Source organism: Apteryx mantelli, chromosome 5 (assembly GCF_036417845.1).
Source record: "Apteryx mantelli isolate bAptMan1 chromosome 5, bAptMan1.hap1, whole genome shotgun sequence".
Lineage (NCBI taxonomy): Eukaryota > Metazoa > Chordata > Aves > Apterygiformes > Apterygidae > Apteryx > Apteryx mantelli.
The window spans coordinates 27107908-27131794 of record NC_089982.1 but is presented as its reverse complement, the minus strand read 5'-3'; the positions used below and the strand labels follow the sequence as shown (position 1 = coordinate 27131794).

Sequence of the window (23887 nt, the reverse complement as noted above, 5' to 3'; positions counted from 1 at the left end):
GTTCTGCTATACCTGGCTCTCTTCCAGCACCCCGCTTTCCGAACCTCCTTGCTTCCGATTCTGTCATTGAAAGCTATCTGAAGACCTGTTTCCAAATACTACTACTTCTAAAAGGTACAAATTAGTGATTGGTGGATTATGTACACTAACAACAGTAAATTAGAAGATCTTAAATTATTTAAAATAATTTCTCTTCTTTTTCTCTTGTTGAATGCATTGAAATGGAGAACAGTTCACTCAACAAGCCTCAGGTAGAAGCAGTTTATCCCATCTGAAATGACTGTCAAATATCTGCTGGAGTCTCCACAATCACAGTAGAGAAGAGAAAGGGAATTACGCCAGGACAAATGTTTGAATGGAAAGATGAGCACTTAAATTGAGCCCTTTTTTAGAAGTAGCAAAAGTATACCTGAACTAAAGAGAATAAACACTTTAATAGGTATTTTTAACTTTGACAGCCTTGTCCAAATAAAATCCACAATGCATTTAAGTTTGTCTCAAAGCTCAAGTTCTGTCCATGATTTTAACATGAGCAAAACCCCCTAACTTTTATTGTTTTTACAGATATTTCAGCTTGTGCTGGCCAGCCTGAGCCCTTTGCCAATCTGAATATACATCTCTCCTGCCCCTCACCCCTGAGAATACATATGCTTGGATTTAGCCCAGAGGCTATCACTGAACTATTTTGAAAACAGTGATCTAATAATGAAGGTTTAACTCCAAATAGAAGACTAAATCTCTCAAATGTTACTGTGGGGCTGGATTATGCATCTCCTAGGGCAGTCCTCTGAAGGGATGGGCTAAAGCCTCATCTCCTTTGGGGAGTAAATGTGTCACATCATATAGACATGGATACACTCTGTTCATTGACAATTACTCTCTAGGGGGCATCAGACTGACTTTGCGGTAATCCCACTTCCTAAATGTCTTTTTGAGCTGTTCTACAGAAAAATTAAAAACTGCTAACAGTTTCTAGGCTCTGCAAAGGGGTAAGATCCTCCTGTTAGCCTCCTACAGCTATGAAAAGCCACTCTCAACTCCCTTGTCTCCTGATTTTAGATGATGGTAAGGCAAAACAAACCCTGTGAGCTCACTGTTCAGTCTGTCACCATTTCATTTCTCCCATTGTATGATTTAAAAATAAAAAAATAATGAAAGACTACTAAAACAGTAGATTTGGTACCAGTAAAACAGTAAAAAAAAAAGTAAAATAGTAAAATAGTAAAACTAGACATTAGTAGATAGTATTGAGGAAGAGCTTCCATAATGGTGTGGAAATAACCTGGCCTGGAACTGAAATCCACATTCATTTTGAAATAGTTGTGGCATAAAACAGAACATAGAAGAGAACAATGATTATGTCAACTGATAAGCATCTGAGGTCAACTTCTTTCACTGTGTGATATGTTTATTTAGATACGGTACAGAAAACATGGAAAACGGGACATTTCTAACTGCAGTTTGAGAGTTGTTTGTTTGTTTTGACAGCACCAAGGTTTAAAAATAGCTTAATTTGTTTTGAAAATAGCTGAATTCATTTTCTTTTACAACACCTTTTCACATGGCAGCCTGCATGTTAAGTAGAAGTACAGCACACGCTAAGAAAACAGGATGAGGATAAATGTCTTTAAGCTCAGTCACATAAATCTCACATAATGTTAACCCTTGGGATTCTTTCCTACTGTTACCAGAAAACAAAGAGGCTGCAGTTTTTCCAGCATGAAAATATAGTCGCCCTTTACTTGTGACCCTAAACCTGAAAATATCTTAAAATGTGTTAACAATGAGAAAAACAATAAAACTAAGCTGTCAGATTTCATTTGATTTTAAGACTGAAGCAGACCAAAAGCATATCTCAAAAGAGAATTCCTGAGAAGGATATAACCTCTGGTGTTTGGTTGCCCTCCTGCATTCCTGAAGGAGAGAATGCATATGCTGATGGCCAAAAAACATATGGTTGTTTTTCCTACAGGCCAGAGAGGTATATGAAGAACAGCTAACTAACTGATTCATTTGTTTTTCAGAACTATTCTTCTAAATTGGTTAATAGATTATTTTTAAATGAAATAAAATTAAAACGCCCACAGGAAAACGGCTTTCTGATTAGAAATGTCATATTTTGATTTTGGTTGTATTGTGGCAACATGTCTTTCTGACCCACCAATGCATGATATGGTGGTTGCAGTTCATTTAAACAGTAGTCCTGGGCAGCTTGCAGGTTTCCAGATGTGCTATTCTACATCCCTGCAACCAATAAATACAAGGGGGAGGACTGTTGGAATGCTAACATTTTCTCCAGAAAACTGCTCAAAGAGTTAAAGACATGTACGATAAAAGCAGCCGCAACAGTTCTTGTCATGCTGCCAGAACTGAATGTTTACCCATCTCTGAGTCCCCACCAGATGGGGCGAAAAAAGTAATTTAGAAAGTCTCTTTTCCCAACAGTTTTGCCATAAAGAAGGGTATAGCTAAGCAAAACAAATGATTTATGTGGTAGAAACAGACCCATAAAGACACATTCAAATAGTTGCACGTAGGTTTCTTGGCAATTGTGTTAGCAGATATTTTGGGGGGGCATCTGCAATCTAAACACTATAATGTTATTCCACACTCCATCATTTTGCTTGTCGTTATATTTATAATTCACACATTTTGGGCTACAGCATGTGCTGCAAGAGGGGCTCTAAATTGGAATGGGTGAATTTTGGGGTTGAAATATATTTCGTTTCATGATCAAAGCCACAGGTGTACAGTTCTGAAAGATGCTGAATGTCCCTAGTGAGGGACACTTTGGTATCTGCAATAATTCCCTACTGCTTAGAGATGCAAGTAATCTAAGACCCTAAACTATGCAGGAGAAGGCCAGAGGTGCAAAAGCAAAGGAAGAGCAATGATAAAACAGTGCTGAAAATCAAGATCCCATTTCACTGAAAAAGCATGAAAAAGCCTCTGCGGCCACAAATCGCTGTACCAAGTGCCACCCTGATTGAAGTGCCAGAAGACGCTTTATCAGTCTCTTCCCTCCTCCAGAGCAGATGGGAAACTCTCTGAGATCCCAGATCAAAGCGCTTTCTGAGGCAATGGACTATATGTTGGACTGACATGGCCAGATAAAAATAATGAAAAATGAAAAATATTTCTTTTTCCATCAATTTCCTCATAAACAGGCTAGGAGAAGACTATAAAAAGTGCAGTTGCAAATTGATGAGGTGATAATAAATATGAGAAAAGTAAGACATCCTTGATTATGTATAGGGAGATCAGGAAGATAGCAGAAAACTAGTTGAGAACCCATCAGTTCCTTATGCCTTAAGGTGCTTCTAAGTTTGCATTGTGCCTGCTTCCTTGAAACAAAGGGAAGACTTGGCATAACTTCCTTAGGGGCGGGATATTATCCTTTAATGTTTTAAATTAGTCAGTGTGTAGCCTATAAAAACTGAGATGCAGAGATTCTGAGGAAAATGGGAAAAGGGCTGGACAGCCAGAGTTTTGCCCTTGATATGCTACCCAGACATTTCTAGAGTTAACTGCATCTGGACATCTACCGTGATTTTTATCAGTAACAAAACTAAACAAGGTGCACCATATATGGCAAGACTGGTGCTTGGGCTGCTAAAGGCAATCTGAGAGACTTTTTTTTACAGCTAATAAAAGCCAAAAAAGTGCAAAGGATAATACCTTTCCCTTGATTTATTTTCAGAGATAATAAGGATGAGAATGATTTCAGAAAGTCTGTTTTCTTCAACATTTTGGCAGGCACTGCTTTCCAACAGAGAAGTGTTATCAGGCATGTGTGTGTGTGTGTGTGTGCGTGCGCACGTGTGTGGCTGAATTATCCCTATGCAAAATCCTTCTTTCTGGAGACAGGCTAAAACCAGAAGAAACAGAGCTACAGCATGCAAAGAACTGGATATACCTGTAAGGATTGTGTTTGTAAATGTTTGTCAGCCGCTCAAAAGCCTAACATTCAAAACTCTCTTTTTACTTATTTCAGCGTAGTGTCACGGCCATCCTGGTGGTATAGCCAGAACTACCTTGTTTCATGAAGCAAATGCCAAACTAGCAAAGGTCAGTATGTTATCCCGGAGTATGTGCCACACACCTGCACTGGTAGCTTTTGTTAGGTTTTTGACTTTTCTAAAGAAAGTAATATATTCTTCTGATAAACTACAACTCTTTTAGAAAGACCTCTTCCCCGTAACATTTTTCTATTCCAGTTGCCTAAAGTCTACATTAGTACATGTGCATTCCACATATGTTAAAGTAATATACAGTAATATAAAATTTGAGATGCAGTTCGACACACATCCCAGAGTCCATAACTTGGTCCCTTGGTTCCACATGACTGTGACAAACATCATTCTTTAACAGGTCTCAAACAAATGATATGCCACAGTCTTCTTTACTACCTAGACTGCTAGCACTCAGTATGACTAATTTAAACAAAACAGGGATCCCCTAGAATTTCTTAAGTATGTAATATATTTAAAGTATTTAAAGGATTTATTATGACTATGGTCCATATCTTGCTTCCACAAAACGAAGAGAAATTTTGGCATTGACATCTACAGGAGCAGGACATTTTCCTATGACGTTTTAGTTTAGATAAATTATGAATATGCTTCAGCATAGTTTTAAATGTTTCCTTTGATGGTATGAATTTAGAATAAGTCTCTAGTCTAATCAAAAGATATTATCTAATATTATGCATATGGTTGGTTAAAAACTGTACCAAATCACTGTAGATTAGTCAGACTGCAAACTTAAACACAGTACAACAGTTAAATTTAGCTTAAAGTTACTATTAACATCTGTTTCTGAACACTTTTGCAAGTTTCCTTTGTCACTGATAAGAGGGAATAACAACTTGTGAGTTAGCTTTATAAGAACACAGCAAATTTAAAACAGCAGCTTCAAATAATGTTTAATCAGCATAATATTTACATGTTTAAACATAGGCACTAATGAAATGTGCTGCTATTCTTGTCAGACGCTTAAGGCAAAGGCCCCACGCACACTTCATGTATTAGAGTCTCCCATGGACTATTTGAAACTTAGAAGTTTCCCAACACAAATAAATATTTTTATTTGCTATGGCTGGGTAAACCTTCTCCTAGATTTCACATTTCTTAGGAAGCTAAGTTTAGGAAAAGATTGTGCTGTTGTCAAACTTTTGGCTTACACATAATGCTAGTCAAGGAGTAAAACCGACTTCTTGCTCCCCTCCTTTTTCTGGGAAAGACCCTAATTGCTTGCTGCATGACATGTCTCTTATCAGTTCAGACTTAGTGTAATTTGTATGTAAGGCTAAGTTCTGTATATTCCTAACTGATTCCTGCCAACTTGGACATCCAGTGTCTGCTTTCTCTTATGTATCCAGCCTAAGCTTCTGCAAGAACGTTAAAGACATCTGAGTCCAAGCAAGACCAAGTCACAAGTGAGCCCTTTGCAGTTACACAGTAATGGAAAGCCAGTGTAAAAATTACAGCAGGATACAGTATCTCTCACCAAAATGCAAGACAAATGATATGTCAAGTCCTAAAACTGCATTCTGCAACTTCAGCTGTGCTCAGACCGTAAAATGCCTGAGCACTACTACAACAGGAAAATATAAGTCAATACTGGCAATGTATTGTCACTGACATAATATACTGCACACAATATGTCAGAAATCAAAACTGTATCAACTTGTCAACAAGTTGGGTTTGCTTCTATTTTTATTATTAGAAAATAAGACTGAATTCTGCAGTAACATCCCATCAGACTCTGGGGGATTGAAGATCAGTCTGGAATATGATCTGATTTGTCTTCATTACTAGTATTCATACCAAAATCTGCAACGGAAAGCTCACGTTTGGACACCTAAAGTGAAAGCGTAATTAAACTTCCTAACAAGCAGTCACATCTGTGTTTTATACTTACAGAACTTGTAAAATATTTGGGATTCTAGAGCAAACAGATGTAACTGGATGTTGAGCAAAGGTGAAAACTAAAATGTTGCTATTTTAATTGTCATCACATTTCAGAGGTAACATTTCAATGAGATTAACTGAGTAGCCCTCAGCTGTTTTCCAGCCACTGGTTTGACGTGTCTGCACATTACATTGGTTTTGTATTGCCGTTCATAAGGCTCTCACGACCCGGTTAGGACCACTTATTAGTGGGAAAAAAAACAACCTACCTAAATCTTACTAAGGATAAAACCCTGATTTCATGAAACTGAAGATGCCTTCAACTTCAGGTGAGCCTAGCTTTTACCACTGAGATCTAGATGAGAACTTGGGTACCAATCTTTAAGCGCTAAATTTGAAATGATCTAAAAATATTTCTTTTATATTCAGAATGCAATGTTTTCAAGTAAAAACAAAATGTAACTTGAAGAGACAGCACATTTGCTTTACCTGAATCAGCAGCTGTGATCAGTAAAACATACTGCTCCTTTGTCTCTCGGTCCAGACTCTGCACCAAGCGGAGCTCTCCACTGGCTGAGAGAATAAAGGCTCCTTCTTCATTTCCACCCATGAGAACATAAGTAAGCTTGCTGTTCAGGCCTTGATCATCGTCCCTTGCTACAACCTACAAAAGCAATCCAAGCACATGGGAAGAAATATCAATAACCGATGAGTGCAGGGTCTTCATAATTTTACTGGGATAGAGAAAATCCAGGACATTGATCCAAATTAATGGACTGAATTAATCCAAATGCCTTAAAATCCATTATAAATTATCTGTAATTGTAAAACGACTTAACAGAATGGTGATGAACTTAAAAGTGTTGTTTGAAAGTATTAAATAGTTGATTACTTCTTCTTCCCAGGCGTGAATACAGTAAAGACTATGTTGGAGGCTCAGTGAAAAACACAGATGACTTGGTATAGGCTCAGCTCGACATCTAAGTAAGTACGGCATCTCCTGCTTTCTGAATTCATGTAATGATCTTTCGTTATTTGTAATAGACCCTCACATTCTCTAGCCAATGATCACAAATTGAGGAATTTGTTGCACGAAAGTTGAGACCAATCTGAGATAATACAGCAAACTCTTAAAATCCCAGTGTATGCATAAAATGGGAATGTAAAAAGCCTAATGTAAATTTCTGTAAAAAAAAAACCAAAAAACAAAAACAAACAAAAAAGGAAAAGAAACCAAGAAGTACTGCATATGAGATTACAGCCCCCAAAACAACTTTTAAATTGTGTCTTAGACTTTTTTAATTTTGAAGGAAAAATACCGTATATTAATAACGTATACTAAGATATACTGATAACTGTAGCAAATACATATTTATTTTCTGAATGTACTGACCTGAAGAATAACTTTTGGAAGTATCTCTAAGTTCTCAGGGACATTCACAGAGTAGGGAGAAAGTTCAAACGTGGGAATATAATCATTAACATCCTTCAGAATAATACTGACTGTAGTGGTATCAGTCCTTGGGCTGCTTCCACGATCAGATGACTGAACAGTTAATGTATAGGAGGGCTTCTTCTCTCTGTCCAAAGGCTTAGCAACCGTTATCACCCCCGTAACAGAATCAATCCGAAACTCATTGCTGGGATCTCCACTGATGATGGCATAGCGGACCTGCCCATTGGTACCCTCATCTCCATCTGCAGCAAACACCTGGATTAAATCCGTCCCTGTTAAAGTATTTTCCCCAACTTCTACTTTATAAAGCTTTTGTGCAAAGAGAGGGTTATTATCATTAATGTCAAGGACTATAACAACTACATCTGTAGATGAAGAAAGGGATGGCTGGCCCTTGTCTGTAGCTACCACAGTCAATGTATAGTTAGACACTACTTCTCTGTCAAGCTCCCCAATAAGTCTTACTTCACCATCAATAGTGCCAATGCTGAATTTGTTTCCCAAAGGCCTAAGCAGACTGTATTCAATGTAGCTGTTTGGGCCACTGTCTGGATCAGTTGCCTGGGCTTTGAATACAATCGTATCTATTGGCGTGTTTTCTGGAATGTAGGTCAGCTTTGGAGAGATGAAGCTAGGAGGGCTGTCGTTCACGTCAAGCAGAATAATTGAAACTTGAGCCGTGCTCGTGTATCGGGATGCTGGGGGAGCAGCCATGTCATGCACTTGAACGACAAGGCTATAGAAAGATTGACTTTCCCGATCCAAAGGCTGTTTGATACTCAGTACTCCGTTCTTGTCAATATTGAACTGTCCCAAGCTGTCCCCGGAGGCAATGCTGAAGGACAGCTGCGAGTTGGAGCCTGGAGGAGGGGGAGAAAAAAGGTAGAGAGACTGTAACTTAATCCCACTGACCTAGATATAAAGGTTTCTAGTCTGATTTCCTACAGAAATGGGGATTACACAATCATGCTGCCTGTTCAGCCTCCTCCTCATAATCTTTGAATCTATTAGCTAATATCATCAGGTTTCATAGTGGAATAAAAATCTTTGAAATAATTATATTCTGACAAGAGTGACAAGAGTAAAGAGAGAGCAAAAGAGCAAGGAAAAAGTGAGCGAGAAAGAAAAAGCAAGAAAGAAAAAGAGAGGGAAAAAGAAGGAGAGAGAGAAAAAAAAGAAAAAGAGAGAGAGATTAATTAGAGCGGCCACTGAGAGAAAAGCAAACAGAGCTCAACTCTGTATTTTGTTCAGCGGGAGCGATTCCTTGAGCACAGGATATTGTTTTTCCTGTAGACAATGGTTAGGGATAAAGGATACAGATCCTTCAGAAACCAACGTTCAGTAGTTCTGCTGCTTATGAAACAGATCTTTTGCTTCTTTCTCCCCATTTCTGGTAAGAAACATTATTGATGTCATGATTTCAAGAATTTTTCCACCCAATTAAAAAAACCCCAAACCAGAAACTCCCAAGCCCAGACTGAGCAGGCCAACAGTGAATACTGTGGAGAGGTATGCTTACCGTATATGGAACAGTATTCAAAAATCTCAGATGAACAGCCTTCATCTTGTGATCAAAATATAACTAGCAATTATGGTCAAGTAAAAGATTTATAATTTTGGTAAGGGAAATGAATTCTGAATCCTGACAAGGCTATGAAATGACCTTAAATATGCCCTATAGCAAACAAATATATGTTGATACTTTAATTCCAGAACTAGTTCTAAACACCTAATTGAAAACTATTTTCTCTCTTATATATATTTCCCTTACTTGCATTTTAAATAATGTTGAAATTTTTGTTTTTTCATGTTGGGTCATAAATACTGTGATTTAGGATAAATGGGTTAACAGACTGTTCCCTACTGCTTTACCCCTCAAACTTACTTTTTTCATGCAAAGTAAACCAAGTTGTCTGCTTAAGTAGCTAATTACTTTGTTTTGCATTTTCCCAATTTCACTTAGATGCTCCCTCTTTTCCCTCTGACTGAATTGCTTTGAAAATAAAATTAGTTCTGTATTCGATTTATTAATCACTACTATTTATTATGCTCAGACTCAGAAACTAGTTCTGCTTGCTTTTCTCCCTCTGGCCACTCTAATTGGAACACTTCCCTCTCTCTTCTCTTGTAGGAACTTAATTATAAAGTAAATAGAATCAAATATGAAAGACAAAATAATTTAATGCAATTAAAGATATTAATATATTTATATGCCATATATTAGTGTTTCTACATTACTTTGATCAAGTGAAATACTGAAAGTGTAATGCTATTCTATTTCTGTTCAGTTGTATTCTAAAATGATTAATTATGCAGACGGAAGTCTTCTGATTTCAGTGAAATACATTTTGCAATTAAAGATTTTGCTGTTTGACTTTGGAAATGAGGAGGAATTAGATTTTACAGAAGAAAATTATTATATTATATTCAAATACTCTTTTTTCCCCACTGTTTTCTGTGGTGTATTTTGCTATTTGTTCTCTCTGCAACTTATTGCTTCTTCTTCTTTGACAAAGGTAGATGGAGGCAAACAACTTCCATGGACCTTTTCATTCCTTGCCATGTATTCTCTTAGGTCTCAATGCTGCTAATGCTTATACAGACTAAATCATGGCTCTGCTGAAGCAGTGTGAGATTTTCCTAAATATCAGTGGAGCTGGGACTTCCATTTAATGAAGACAAGGAATGAATGATAGTTTTTTAAACACAGTATGCCAAGCTGGAGTCGTGCACCTCAGGCATCCCCTCTCCAGACTGGGAGCTGGATTTTTCTTACTGAGAACGGAGGGGCTTCCTCCTCTTGGCTAAGTTTTGGATCTATTTAATCTCAGGGGTTAACCTGGTAAAACTGAGTGAGAACTCAGAGATGGAGCTACCAATTTTCATGAGGCTCTTTCAAGGGTTTTGTTTCTGTTTTCATTTATTTAATAATGAGTCAAAAAAAGAAAATCCCACAATCTTTCGATTCTGTAAATACCTATAGAGTCCAACTGGGAAATCCCCCAATTTTTTGCCTGAAGAAATATTTTGCTATGCTTATTAACAAACAGACAAGAGCTTGCTTTGCCCTGAGAAGGAAAATGGATTTTTCTATTAATTCTATGTGGAAAAAATAAAAATCTGAACCTTGAAATGAATGTGCAAGTGTTCAAGGAAACCGAATTCTTTATTCTTCCATAAATAATCGAGAGCTGTAGCTGATATTTACTATTCATCTGTACATAACGGTATTCAAGTTGACATAAACAACTATTGTTTCCCTCGGGGTGTGTCAAACAAAAATGACAATGGGAGTTGTTCTGTTATCACAGTGCTTTTTGCTCTTTATCGGTGCTTATCCTAAAACAACAGGTATATCTCATTATAAAACAACGTCTTTTCAGAGCTCTTACAAGCTATTGGATCATTTAACATAAATCATCAATGACATTACACTCATGTGTATTGAGCCACACACAGAGGACTATGCTACTAGTTATTTCTGTGCTCTAGATAAATATAAGAAAACACACAGATAACAAGTTTTGGGCTTGAAAGAGCACACACATAGATCGTAACGTTTGCTGAAGTTACAGTCTTATTGGGGAACTCAGCCTGGCGTGTTCTTGGAATGAAGTTTCTGCCCCACAAATTTTAAATCTAGCCTGCTAGAAAAGTGTGCCAGAAAACATAAAAGGCAAGATATCTGACTTTTCAATGCATTGCTCCTTGAATATTCATTCACTTTCTTCATAACTGAGTGTAGGATGAATGTAAAGTGATCTATTAATGCTATGAAATAGTTCAGGTCCACTGTACACAGATGGAAATTAATGTATGAAGCACAAGAAAAAAGGAAAATACACCCATAATGGCTAGAGTGAAATTACCTTTAGGACATTTGAAATCAAGCATTATATTCCTAATGTCTTAAAACTTTTTTTTTTTTGGTTGTTAGGGTTTGGGGTTTTTTTTTCATTCTTTATTTTCTTCCCACTGTCTATCATGACAAAATTAAGAATATTCAGATAGGAAGAGAGGAGAGAGGAGATAGATTAAATACAAACCCATTTATCTACTAGTCTGTAGGAACAATCAGGGATATGCAAAATCCAAGCACAACTTCCTTCTCCAATTTATAACAAGTTTATATAACATAAAAGCTTTTAACACAAGTGGTGAAAGAGAGATCCATGCAAGAATAGCCAATACCACTAAGTTATAATTGCTAACTTGTTGGCTTATCTCATGGAGTCCCTTCTCTCTCACTTTCTCAGTCTGACCTCAAAACTAGCTGCACAATTTCTATCCAGCAGTGCTGGAGTGTTCCCACAAAAAATGTTTGAGTTTGGACAACCAGGCTTTCCTGAGGAAAAAACATTTTACTGAATAATCTCGATCAGCTCACTTGTTTTGTGTGTATAACCTGGGATTCTTCAAACCACATAGCTGCTTTGCACTTAAAGCACATATTTCAAGGTAAGAAATTTCTAAGGACTTTGCTGACCCAACATCAGTCACATTGAGAGGAGGCAAATTTGCTTAACATGTCACAAAAATATCCTTCACCTATAAAGTCAGTATGAGTTTTATGAATTATTTTGTATTAAACCACCCTGACCAATGTCTGTGGACATCTAAGAAAATGTGGTACTGTTCAGAATGATTTTTTTAATGTATTTTATGGCCATATTCTGTAATTACTCTTTTTTGGACATAAACTATATGGCAAACTACTTAAGCTATAAAGATTGTATCTTTTATGCTCCAACACATTAACACCTCCTAAATACTACAAATAATCTGAAGATTAAAGCTTATTTTACAGAGAAATTTTCCCATGATCTATTTTAATCAGTTTTTTAACCTCCATTATCAATATCCTGTCAGACACAATTCTCTTCATGATACAGTAACATGATAAAATTATAGAACATTTAAGGAAATGTGCTGTGATGATTGCAGATGAAGCCTCTTATTTATATTTAAAATATACACTTTAAGAAAAAAGAAATACAGAAGAATACTTAGGTCTAATTTGAATGTGCAACATGAACACGTCTCAAGAATTGTCTCTTGGTGCTTAACTGTTGTAACATGCTCTAGGTATAATATTGCTTTGCAACTCGTTTCCACAACAGCAATATCAAAGAAACACTACTTGATTGTATTTTTAATTTATGACAAATAAAAACATGGAAGAAACCCATCTTCTTAGACCTAACGAGAAATATGAAGCAAATAACCTCTGTCTACAGAGTGACTAAAACAAATGACAGTATCCTAAGGATATCCCTAATTTGCCCTTTGTGCTAGGTCTTCTAATATGTTACTAACGTGAAGTATTTATTTATCATCAGAAATCTAGAATATGAGGAAGCACATACCATCATCTGCATCAGTAACACTGAAGTTGAGAATAGTAGATCCTGGAGCTAGGTTCTCCATCAAAGACGTGCTGTATGAGATCATGCTGAATACTGGTGCATTATCATTTATGTCTAATATATTGAAGTACACTCTGATGGTAGTGAATTGTCCTCCTCCATCTTCTGCACGGACAGTTAGTATGTAATACTGCTGTACTTCGTAGTCCAACACGCGAGTCAGGTTGAAGACTCCAGTAACTGGGTTCAGGAAGAACATACCATCTTCATCATCTTCACTGACAGTGTATGTGATTTCTCCATTTATCCCAGAGTCATCATCAGTAGCTAATATGGCTGCCACTAAAGAACCTACACAGGGAAATAGCAAAATAAGCCATTTCAAAAGGCACAACATTGACATGGTTAGAGAGAACTCATAACCAACCGTTCCTGCAGAACAAAAGGCAGCCTCCTGTAAAAGTTCAAGCCTCGGCATTGTATGCCTAACTACTTTAATCGCACCAGGAATTTCAGTGATTTTCTCTTCATCTGAACAAGGTATCCTTTTCCTGTCTTAATTTTATGATGTCAAAGTTTTTTTCAAAACTGACAGGAACAGTATTCAGTATGTTGCTTATTTTAAAGGACTATTAAAAAATAGGAAATGGACAAGCATATTTATTTTATCTTCAAATGTGAACATGTTGAGATTAGATATAAACCCTCTTCCCACTACTACATGTTTTCTTTCTACTGCTCAAAGGACTCTTTTCTCCCCCAAAACAAATACAAGTACCTAAACCTTCTATATATTCCTTCTTAAATGCAGACACTGAAACATCAGTGCATACTAAGTATCCCAGCTCCACTTTTAAAAAACTGCCTTAGCAGGGCAACTACGGTTAGAAAACAAAACAAAACAAAACAAACTTATAGGCATCCATTCTCCAATGTTTTCTGAAATTCAGTGCCCTGTGAACTTGCACCATTAGTTTCATTCTGCATAGCTGCCTCACTTCAAGTGCAGAATCAGCCTGTTTCTTCCCTCTGCATCCATCACCGCTGAGCCAGGGATAAGGCACAAATCTATAGGTATGCGGCCAAGGGCAAACTGACCTTGATTTGGGTCTAAACCCAGAGTTCTCAAACATTTGTGATCTTACATTTATAAGTGATTGGAGAGAGGAACCTCATCCCAGCAGGGAGGGACTCACGCTCACCAGTTACAGAGCTATTCCTGCTACAACTGACAGAGCCTCCGGACACTGACGGACATGGGAGAAGAGCGTAGCTAGGGATTGGTAACAAAAACACCAAACTGCCCCTTGCTACACAGACATCTCGGTGGCTTCCGGATCAAATTCCTGAAGCACAGCAGACGGCAGTATAATATTTTAATGCAAGACTTCCTTGTCTTTGTCTCTGCAGCTAGGGTGGGACAGACAACAGAAGGTGGAGGCATGGTGGCACTTTGGCTCTCCTGAGCTCTCCCCCCCACCCATGGTTATCAGTCAATGCTCTAATAAAAGCTTGAAAGCTATTACCATGCCGTTTAGACCTCTGTTGTTTATTCATGTTTTAGAACAAGCGTTTAAGATACTTCAGTTACTACTACTGGCAGATCCTGCCTCTTTACTATGACTCTGTATAAAATACTGAAAAATTTTTACTTAGAGAAATATTCATTTCTCATCTAGAGACACATAACAGCACAGTTTTTGAAAAAAAAAAATTCTAAGTAGTTTCTAGCTTAAGGGCTGAACTTTTAAATACCAAAACACTCTTGTATATGAAACAAACTTCTAAAAAGAGGAAAACAGCAACTCAAGAGGTCTGTGACTGGGTTTGAGAAGCAGAATTAATTATCTAGAGATTAAATGTTATGCAAAAACCTTGTAAAATAACAACAGAGACAGGAGTGAAAGATAAATCAAGGAAATACAATTTTAGGGTTAGTATTTGAGCGTGCGTAGGAAATACTATTAAGGAATCAATGTATAGGTTATTGGCTGCTCAGTTGTCACTAATTTTATGACCTCACCCTCAATGAATTAAGTATAATAACTCATATTTATTGAAGACTGTTCTCTAAATCAATAAAAGCATAACCGTGGCACCTTCTTCATGATAGGGTATATTGTTTCTATTGTGCAAGTTGTTCCTCCTGCTACTTTTCTGCTTACTATTTTTTTCAAGTATCAACACTGAGAGTCTTCCGTCAGGATGCAGGCATAATCCCTGTTCCCCATCTAGGAGTTATGATTTTTTTTTTTTGAGTGGCAACCATTTCTCTCTTTCCAAATTTAAGAGAAATTTCACCCCGCTAGCACGACTGATACAGATGTCCTAGCAAGCAAACTTCCATCACGATGTGATGCCCTCTGTCCCTCCGGATGGTCTGACAATTACCTTTGACAGCTGCTGTCTAGTGCACAAGTCAGATAGGATTGCTACCCCCTCCCTCTTGAGCTCCTGTTGATTAACAAGAAGAAAATTGCAATCAATTTTAGGACCATTTCTTATTTACCTGGCGTGGCATCTTCAGGAATGTCAAAGGAATACACTGGTTTGGAGAATTTGGGTATATGGTCATTAACATCACTAACAGTGATGTTTATTCGCATGTCGGAGGACTGCAGGCCATCATCAGCACGAACCAATAAGGAGTATTTGGAACGGCGCTCTCGGTCCAAACGCTTGGTGGCTATCAGGTCTCCTGACTCAGGGTCAATGTGGAAGCTATCATCCGCACCACTGATAATAGTATACGTGACAAGGGCATTGGCTCCCTAAGCAAAAACAAAAGAGGTCAAATCAAGTTATTTGCCAGACAAACCACATCAAAATTTCCAGTAAGACAAAAATCGTTCCAGTAAAGGTGCTTGGTGAATAATTTTCAGAATGGTTTCCTTTAATATCAGCCTTCTTGCCTTCCAGTCTCTGCTTCAGTCCCCCAACAAAGATGTATTCACACACAGATCTTTCATTTATGACATGAAATGACAAGATTATTCGAATATTTTTTGCTAGAGCATTCATAAAAAGATCACATCCAGTCAATAAAACAAAGCTCTGATACCTGTTTAAATTTCAAGCGTGCTTCACTGAGCAACCTGTTCGCTGTAACATCTTCCCTCTTAACAGGGATTAGTGATTATTCTTGGTTTACATTTGAAGGTTAAATTAAACGAGCATCCTAGCACCAGGCATAGCTCTGCCCTTTCCGCTCACTGCCTTTGGAGATAGGGAAGGTGATGCAGAATGGGGAGAAGAGGGAGGGAAGGAAGGAGAAAGACCTGCCGCCAGACAGCAACACCATCAGCCATCGCAAGCGGCGAGACCTGCGGTGCGCAGCTCAGGAGAAACTCGCGGGGTTGCGCTTAGATGCGCGCCTTGCAGCAGCCCCCCAAAAGACCATTTATGCATAGGATGCATTTACCCATAGGAATAAACAGCCTCGAAGTGACAAATCATGTGTTACTAAAATGACAATTCTGACCTCTTAGGCTATGCTGGCAGCCCCTGCAAGTTGAAAACATTTGCTACTGGGGTGACACAAAATATTCCATTACATCTTGGAAAAAAAAAAAAGGTTTCATTTGGATTTTAAGCATTTTGGTGGAAAAGAAAATGAAAGAAAAGTAATTGCTCAGTCAGCAACTCTTCTCCCCCCGCCTTTAAAGTTTAAAACAAACATTTAAAGGAAGAAAGGAAACTTTCAGTTAAAAAATATTGACACAACACATTTTGTCTCAGCCCTGTCCTATCACAAATGCTAAGAAAACTCACCTGCTGCAGTTTGTATCATCAATTAGTAGTAAGAAAATCACTCAGCCTTCAGGATGTTAGCTCTGCTGAGTACTGATTCTTCCCAAAAAAAGGGCAGCTACCAGAACTCTGTTTTCAGGCAGCTCCTGAGGATGGTTTGGCTAGTGTGAAAATGGAGTCAGGAGTGTGATTCAAGGGGAAGTGACCAGCTGGCTACAGTGCCCAACCCAGGCTTGGGTGACATTTCCCCAGAAAGGCAGCTATAAATTTTGCATCTTAGTAGATGGACATTGGTCTTTAAGGGAAAGGAAGAACAGACCCAAGATTCTGGGCTCACCTCCCTCTTTTCCCAACACACCCTTAAGTGAAACGAAAGTTTGGCATCTTCTGACATTGGATACATGTAGGTGTACTCTGCATGCTTGACTATGCCCGGCTATATATTTTGTTGACCAAGTAATGGCTTGCTATTTCCCCCCACCTTCTCTACTGGTGCTGTTCCTGCACCTGGTGCCAGACCAAAACTCAGATTTCACGGCTGAAACCTACTGCTAGCACATGAGTGGCACTTCTGCAGAAGACAACAGATCAAAGAAAACAGAGAGAAACTATAGCTACTTGAAACACTCGGGCCTAAAAAAACAAATTAACTGAGATAAACGCCAACTCATGTTTGGTGAGATGAGAGAAAAACATTAGTTACCTGACCTTATGATAGTGCCTTGTGCCAAACCTTTTCTCTGGAGTGTTGGTTCAAAGAGTAGGAATCAGCTAACTGATAAAATAAAATTTAAAAAGAAAACAACTTTCTACAGGTGCCCAGCCTTGACCGGCTGCATGCAGTGCTCAGTGTACATAGAATCTGTATGTTCAGGTGTACCTGGTGTGTGTAACACGTTTTCCTGTAATTGTGTGGCTTAACAAAAACATTTGATGAGAATTTAAGATTTCAGAAGTGACCACATTCTTTATAGTTTGTTTGACTAGCCAGCTTTCTCATAATAGAGCACAGCTAAAACAGCAACTACACTTGATACTGGTCTAATTGAGTTAGTATCTTTACATGAATTAGCTGAGAAGCAAAGAGAAATATAGATATGTAAAACCTAATAAAAAAGCTGTGCAACAGATAGAAATTTCCCATCTACCGTTGACTAAAAAAAAATCTCAAAGTGCTAGAACTTTTCATAATTCTTAAACCTTTGGTACCACTTTACACCTAGAGAATGTCTTTACATCTTTTCTCAGATCTCTATGAAGTTCTTATTTTAACAGAAAAGTGTTTGAAAACTGCTGCCTAAACACTATCATTTATTAATATTTGTAAGAGGGACTCCTGCACACAGTTCAACTGTGACGTTTAAGGGTTCTGTCGCTCACCCTTGTCTTGAAGCTACAACTTTGATTCTGAAAGCAACTAGGGGTGTAGAAAGGTGAGCATGTTTAGACACCCACAGCTTACTGAGCTGCATATATGGGTTGCACGTGCAAAGAAATAAGCCAGAAAAGCATAACACAGCAGGAATATTATGTGTGTGTGTGTGTGTGGGGAAGCATACACTATATCCTAAGCTTCAAAGAGGGAGGAAAAAAAAAGGCAGCTAAACTGCTTCTCAACTGCAGGTTGCTAAAAATCTTGGGGTCTTCATAAAGGGTTTGAGTTACAAATGTTCTGGTACCCAAATTGAAATGTAATCTTTTCACAAAAAGATTGACAGATACATTAACAAATTAATTCTCATTGAAATGAGGGCTTTAGAATGGGTAACGTATTAATTGCGTATTAGGCATAGTCAAAAAGAGGCTGGAGCCTAATGCACTGCTAAAATCTTAGATTTCTGATCACCATATCACAGCAGAGAGCTTTAGTTTAACATTTACTTCTTCCTAATCTGAAGACAAGCATTTTAAGATACACAGCTACAATTTTTCTTATTGATAGACACCTTTCCAAAGTCCTTCTTTTTGTCCCTATGACAGACTGCTACCAGAAAGTAAAGGAAAGAACAAGAACATATTCTTGTCACTACTGGGAGCATTTCAATAGTTCCCTGTGTAGTAGCAAGATCAATTAACAATCACAGGAGGAATAACTAAGCTAACATGAAAAAGACCAGAAATAAAATTCTCCTAATGGGATTGAATTACCTTGTGATTTGAATGCAGGATTGCTTGTTGTTTTTAAACGTAATCCTATATTTTAATGACAACATACATTTCTTAGCACAATCATACTGACTTTTTAGGCTTTGACAGAAAATCAGTTCAAGTGAATGAAACAATGAAAGTAGTATTTTAGTAACTTACATTCCAAAAGAAACAAATAAATCAAATTATATTCAGATATGTTTGCTTGACACACATCCAACAAGACTGCAAGACTACAAAGTGGCCAACTGTTTAACATCAGTTGCTCAGAAGGCTTTTGCTAGATTCTCCACAGCTCTTTGGTTGCAAGGTCCTCACAGTACTGAATCTATGCTGGTAAAAATATTCTCTGGACAGGTTCATGTACAGAGCAGATATTTTAGCATTATTTTCTTTCCTCTCTCTTTTGGTGAAATAAAACTTTCTTTCAAGAGAGGATAATAGCAGCATTAAGTAGTTCTAGTGAAAGGGTAAGCAGGCATTATCAAAATTTTTTTTGTTCTCTAAGGCTTGTCTCACATGAATTTTATTGCAAACCTTGAATTGGGCTTGAGTATAACATCTCCATGCTTCAAAGCTGGTTAGATTTAAAGCTGTGGTTTTAAACAGAATGAGTTAATAAATCTTTATTGCAAGCTGGCCAGCCTAGGACCTTTGCCAAGTCAGTGGGTATGGTATACGATGAGACTGATAAAAATAATACCATCTAGAACCAAAACATGGGGGCATTTTTTTGTCATTAGTGGAAATGCTCATTAAGTGATGTTATGAAAACATTAACTCATTATATACAAGCCAGAGAGCAGCCTTCGGTTGATAAGGCCTTTGTCTCATTTGTGTGCAACTCTATGATACTTGCTAAATATAGTTTTGCGAATGGGCCAAATGAATATAAAGAACTGGATCCTACAACGACTCCCAAGTCCAAGGTCTTACTAAAGAAATAAAATAACAGGTAAAAAATATATGTTTCCAGATTAGCATTTTAAGTACAGTCATTCAAATATTAAGCCATTCTCCTACCTCATCAGCATCCATGGCTGTCAGCTGCATTATTTTAGATCCATCTCCTATATTCTCTTCTACAGTCAGATCAAGCATATCTGTGGGGAATACTGGTGGGTTGTCATTGATATCCTGAAGCATTATTTCCACCTATGTAGAGCAAGAAGCAAAAACAGTGGTATGAGCACTCTGAGTTAGACATTGATTAGTCCTGAATGCTACAAATCACATAATTTTGAAAGAAATAAGGTAAATTATGTTTAATCACATGAATTAGAACATTCCCAAATAACACCAACAGGAAAAGCCCCTCCGGATAATAAAATTCCACATTGTTATAAAATACTCATAGGAAAGCCTCTAACATAAATAAAGTTAATTTGACTTGTTGATAGCAACTGATTTTAAGTGGACCTAGTCTAGTTTACATTGGAAAAGATCCACTGATCGACTGTCATTGTAATCCCCAAAGTTGGCCCCCGGAGGATAGCTGCCAAGACCCAGGGCAGGAGATCATTCAACCATTAAATGCTGCTTGACATAAAGATGAGGTGGTGTAAAATTCTCTTTGAAATGTTTATATATTGGCAACTCTCAGTTCTGAGGGAGGAAAAAACACCCCTGCATTTTATATTTAAAAACATTCTGGTTTTCCCTCTCTCAAACCTCTCTTCTAATTGCAAACACAAATGTTACTTTAGGTGCACCCACTAGCATCTGCTCTCCTTGCCTACACACATTTAAGCATTCTTTTCGTGTGCCATATCTATATGCTTTTCCAAGTAGTAATGATAGTGTCAGAAAGATGAGTTTTTTATTCATAGTTCCCCATAAACAAGATTGTTTGGTTCTCACAGCCCTGCTGATGCCAATTCAAAAAGCTGTAGAGCTTGATTTTCCCTGGTTGCTGAGTATGACACGTAATACTCCAATAAAGAAAGAATGAAAGAGAGGACACAGCTGTTTTTTATCTATCATGAAAAAAAAAAAAAGACTTGTTTTAGGACTCGGAATATTAAATGGCCACCAAAACCTGAAGACTCACTAAAGAGAAAACTGAGTAGCTGAAGTCTATCTTTATTGCCCTACAAGAAACAGAAGAGGGTAGATGGAGTGGATAAGAAGAGGTGCAAAGAGATAGACCACTTAAAGTAGGTATCTAGGTCAACAGACAAAATAATAATTATACTGCAGTACCTCCCACCCCATTGTCTACAAAGGATTTCCCTGTACTTAGTTGAAAACGTATGGGTTAGCCTGCTCTGGGTTTAATCAATGCAGGCATCTCTGGTGATTTGAAGGCTATGATTTCTACTATTTCTAGTCACCTGCCACAAGTTTTTCCTACATTCTGTTTTCACACAGGCCACCAATTGACAAACCATTTGTATTTGATCAGGGATCTGGAAGATAAATGTTTTAGTGACAAAGGCCTAGTTTTCTGCAGAATAACCAAGTCACCTGGGCTTGCTTGCTGTGCGTTTCCCTTCATGCTACCAGAACCTGGAATGGTATTGCAGCTGATCCCAGATACTACGCTTTCCTCTTCACTCAAATCTGTGTGCGACAGGGTGAGCACAGTGTGGCTGTGCCTGAGAGCCAACAATCCTCTGTGGACTTCCTAAGCCAAGGCCACCTGCCATCTCTGATGTAGTTTCTAAAGAAGGTTCAAATAGATAGGAGATGTATATTTAAGGATGTCCCCCACCTTTCCTTCCTTCTGAAGGCAACTATTTCACAAAATCCAGCATTTCCACCAGTGCTAGACTTTGCAATGGGAACAGATTTGTTGTGTGGAGTTACTGGTTTTTCATCTAAGACTCTGAAAATATAAATTGCTATAGACTTGTAAATACCCTAAGGGTATACCTCTCTAGGCCTCTTTTGGTCCTAATTCACCCTTCTTTTCTGCCTGAGAACCTAGTCTAGTGCTACATGGGGAGGCCAGCCCTCTTCCCTGGGCACCTAGCATTTCCACAGACCAGAGCAGTCTCCTCTGTAAAAAACAAGAACTTGTCCAGCTTTGTGTAACTTAAAATCTTTAAGGATAAGCATTTTTCCTTCAACAGGATTTCTTCTCAGAGAGCGGAGCTATATTGGTCTCTGATCAATAAGTATTCCACACAGTTAAACACCTTCCATCAGGGGATCTCAGCTACCCTCAGTCGCCTTGAATAAATGAGTTTTTGAGTTCCCCAAGTCAGATAAAGAAACTGAAGTGAGGTTGCGCAGTACTCTAGCCTTTGGGATAGTGTATTGAAGGGCAAGACCGTTATGTCTGTGTGCTACTGGGAAGTGCCTGATCTGTTAGGTGCATTCAGCGTGCACCTACTAGTTCACCTTCCTTAGGAGGCTGGACACAGAGCTCACTGATGAAGAGCTCAGGCGATGTGCTGCTCAGCTGTGTCTTGATTTCAACTTTAGTTTGTGTTCTGTATTTATGCCCACAGAAGGTTATATTATTACTGTCAGCCTGCCAGAACTTTTTTGCAGCATTAAAGAGAACTGAAGCATCTTTAATAACAGAGGAAGTATTATATTAATATTATAGAGATAACTGTTCAAGTACAGACCAAATACGGGGCCTGAAAGACTTATATGGCCTTCTATAGAAGGCAATAATTAATTTGATTTAATTCCTTTGATCATTCACAAATGGTATATAAAACACTTCATGGCATGAGAGAGATTAACCCAGAAGGTTTTATGGTCCAATTTACATCTCTGACAACAGCAGTACAGGAAGTGTTGACTCAACACTAACTATGCTATCACAAACTGTAATTCAACAATTGAATAACCAGGCATGAATTTTCAAAGAATAAAACAGCCTGAGAGGTTGGTTTTCATGGTGACTACTGTACCAGGGTGACAATTAATCACAGAAATGGGAGAGATGCAATAGAAATGACAGATGAAGGGATTCTGTTATAGCTTGTACTTGCCAAGCAGGTCGCACCCTTTGAACTGGCACGGAAAGCATGCTGTTCTTCCATTGAAAGTATTACATTTCACCAGATACTGTTTCAAGGTACAGCAGCTGTGCAGCTCTGCAACTTATTTCTTAATACTATATATGCCATGCACAGCTAATGTTTCAGCTGCAGGTGACATTCACCACCAGAACCCATTTTCATGATGAGAGATTACCCTTTGTAAAAATCATATGAAAAATATATGATAGCTTCTGGGTTTGGGGGCTAGGAGCTTTGCATTGCCTAAAGCTTGCATAATGTAATATGTAGGAATCCAGGAATACAGATGGCGAAGGGTTGTGAGATAAATTAATTATAAAGCTAGATTCTGAATGACTGGAAAAAGAGAAGGAAGAATAATAGATGATGTAATTTTATCCTGAAAAATCCACTCATTAAATAAACAAACACACTGTATTTTATACCAAAGACCCACTTAAAAAGCTGGAAAAATAACAAATTCACAAACAGGGGAGATAAATTTTTAGAAAGAGACCACAGTATTTTTAAAAAGCATTTATAACACGATTTACTATTTAACCACAGGGCTGAGACAATGTATATAGCTTTACAATCAACTTTTGGCTACATCTAATTAGCAGCCCTCTGTAAAGCCATAGCAGAAGTAAACAGACAGCTTATTAATTCAGCTCACTCACAGTACTGCAAATATAAAAAATAAGACCCTGGGATGGGTCCATTTAAAGTAATTTCACTTAAATAATACATTCCTCAGAAAGACTTGAGAGAAATCCTCACAAATTTTTCCCCAAAGAAGTTAGTTGCTAGATTTTATGCTAAAGGCCTAATTTAATAACATATATATACAATGAATGAGTCAGGACCTGAGATTAATGTGCAGTTTTCTATTTAGGATTTAAGAAATTAAGTTCGCTGTTGAAATTATTTCACAAGTTCAGACCCCAGGTAGAAGCTCATAGGGTAACTATGATGACGAACAACACATCATGTCTGTATTAGAGAGGAAAAAAAAAAAAAAAATAAAAGCTTGAATTGAATATCTAAGCCAAATCTTTTCTGAGCCAAGTGCCTTTTTCTAACCCCACCTTACATTTGCATAAAGATGTCAATGTGCGTCACACAAGATTCCTGAAATATATGATTTTAAATTTGATGTCCCGCCACTATTACAGATGGTCGACCTGTCCTGTTCTGTATCAATTTGATCCTTATAGTCTGCTAAGTCATTTTCAGAGCAGAGAAAGTATTAATTACCTGGATCCAGTTAGGATTCTTACTTGCTGCTCAAATTAG

The 23887-nt window shown here is 37.8% G+C and overlaps 1 protein-coding gene across 1 annotated transcript in view; it reads right to left on the bottom strand.

Moving 5' to 3' along the window:
- FAT4 (FAT atypical cadherin 4) overlaps window positions 1-23887 on the bottom strand; it is a gene marked incomplete at its 5' end in the record, with an annotated part of 151727 nt that overhangs the window by 52473 nt on the left and 75367 nt on the right. Inside the window, 5 exons of the mRNA XM_067297026.1 lie at window positions 6402-6576; window positions 7306-8228; window positions 12735-13085; window positions 15244-15505; window positions 19656-19787. Of these exons, the coding sequence (XP_067153127.1) occupies window positions 6402-6576; window positions 7306-8228; window positions 12735-13085; window positions 15244-15505; window positions 19656-19787 (1843 nt within the window). The remainder of the gene's footprint in view (window positions 1-6401; window positions 6577-7305; window positions 8229-12734; window positions 13086-15243; window positions 15506-19655; window positions 19788-23887) is intronic.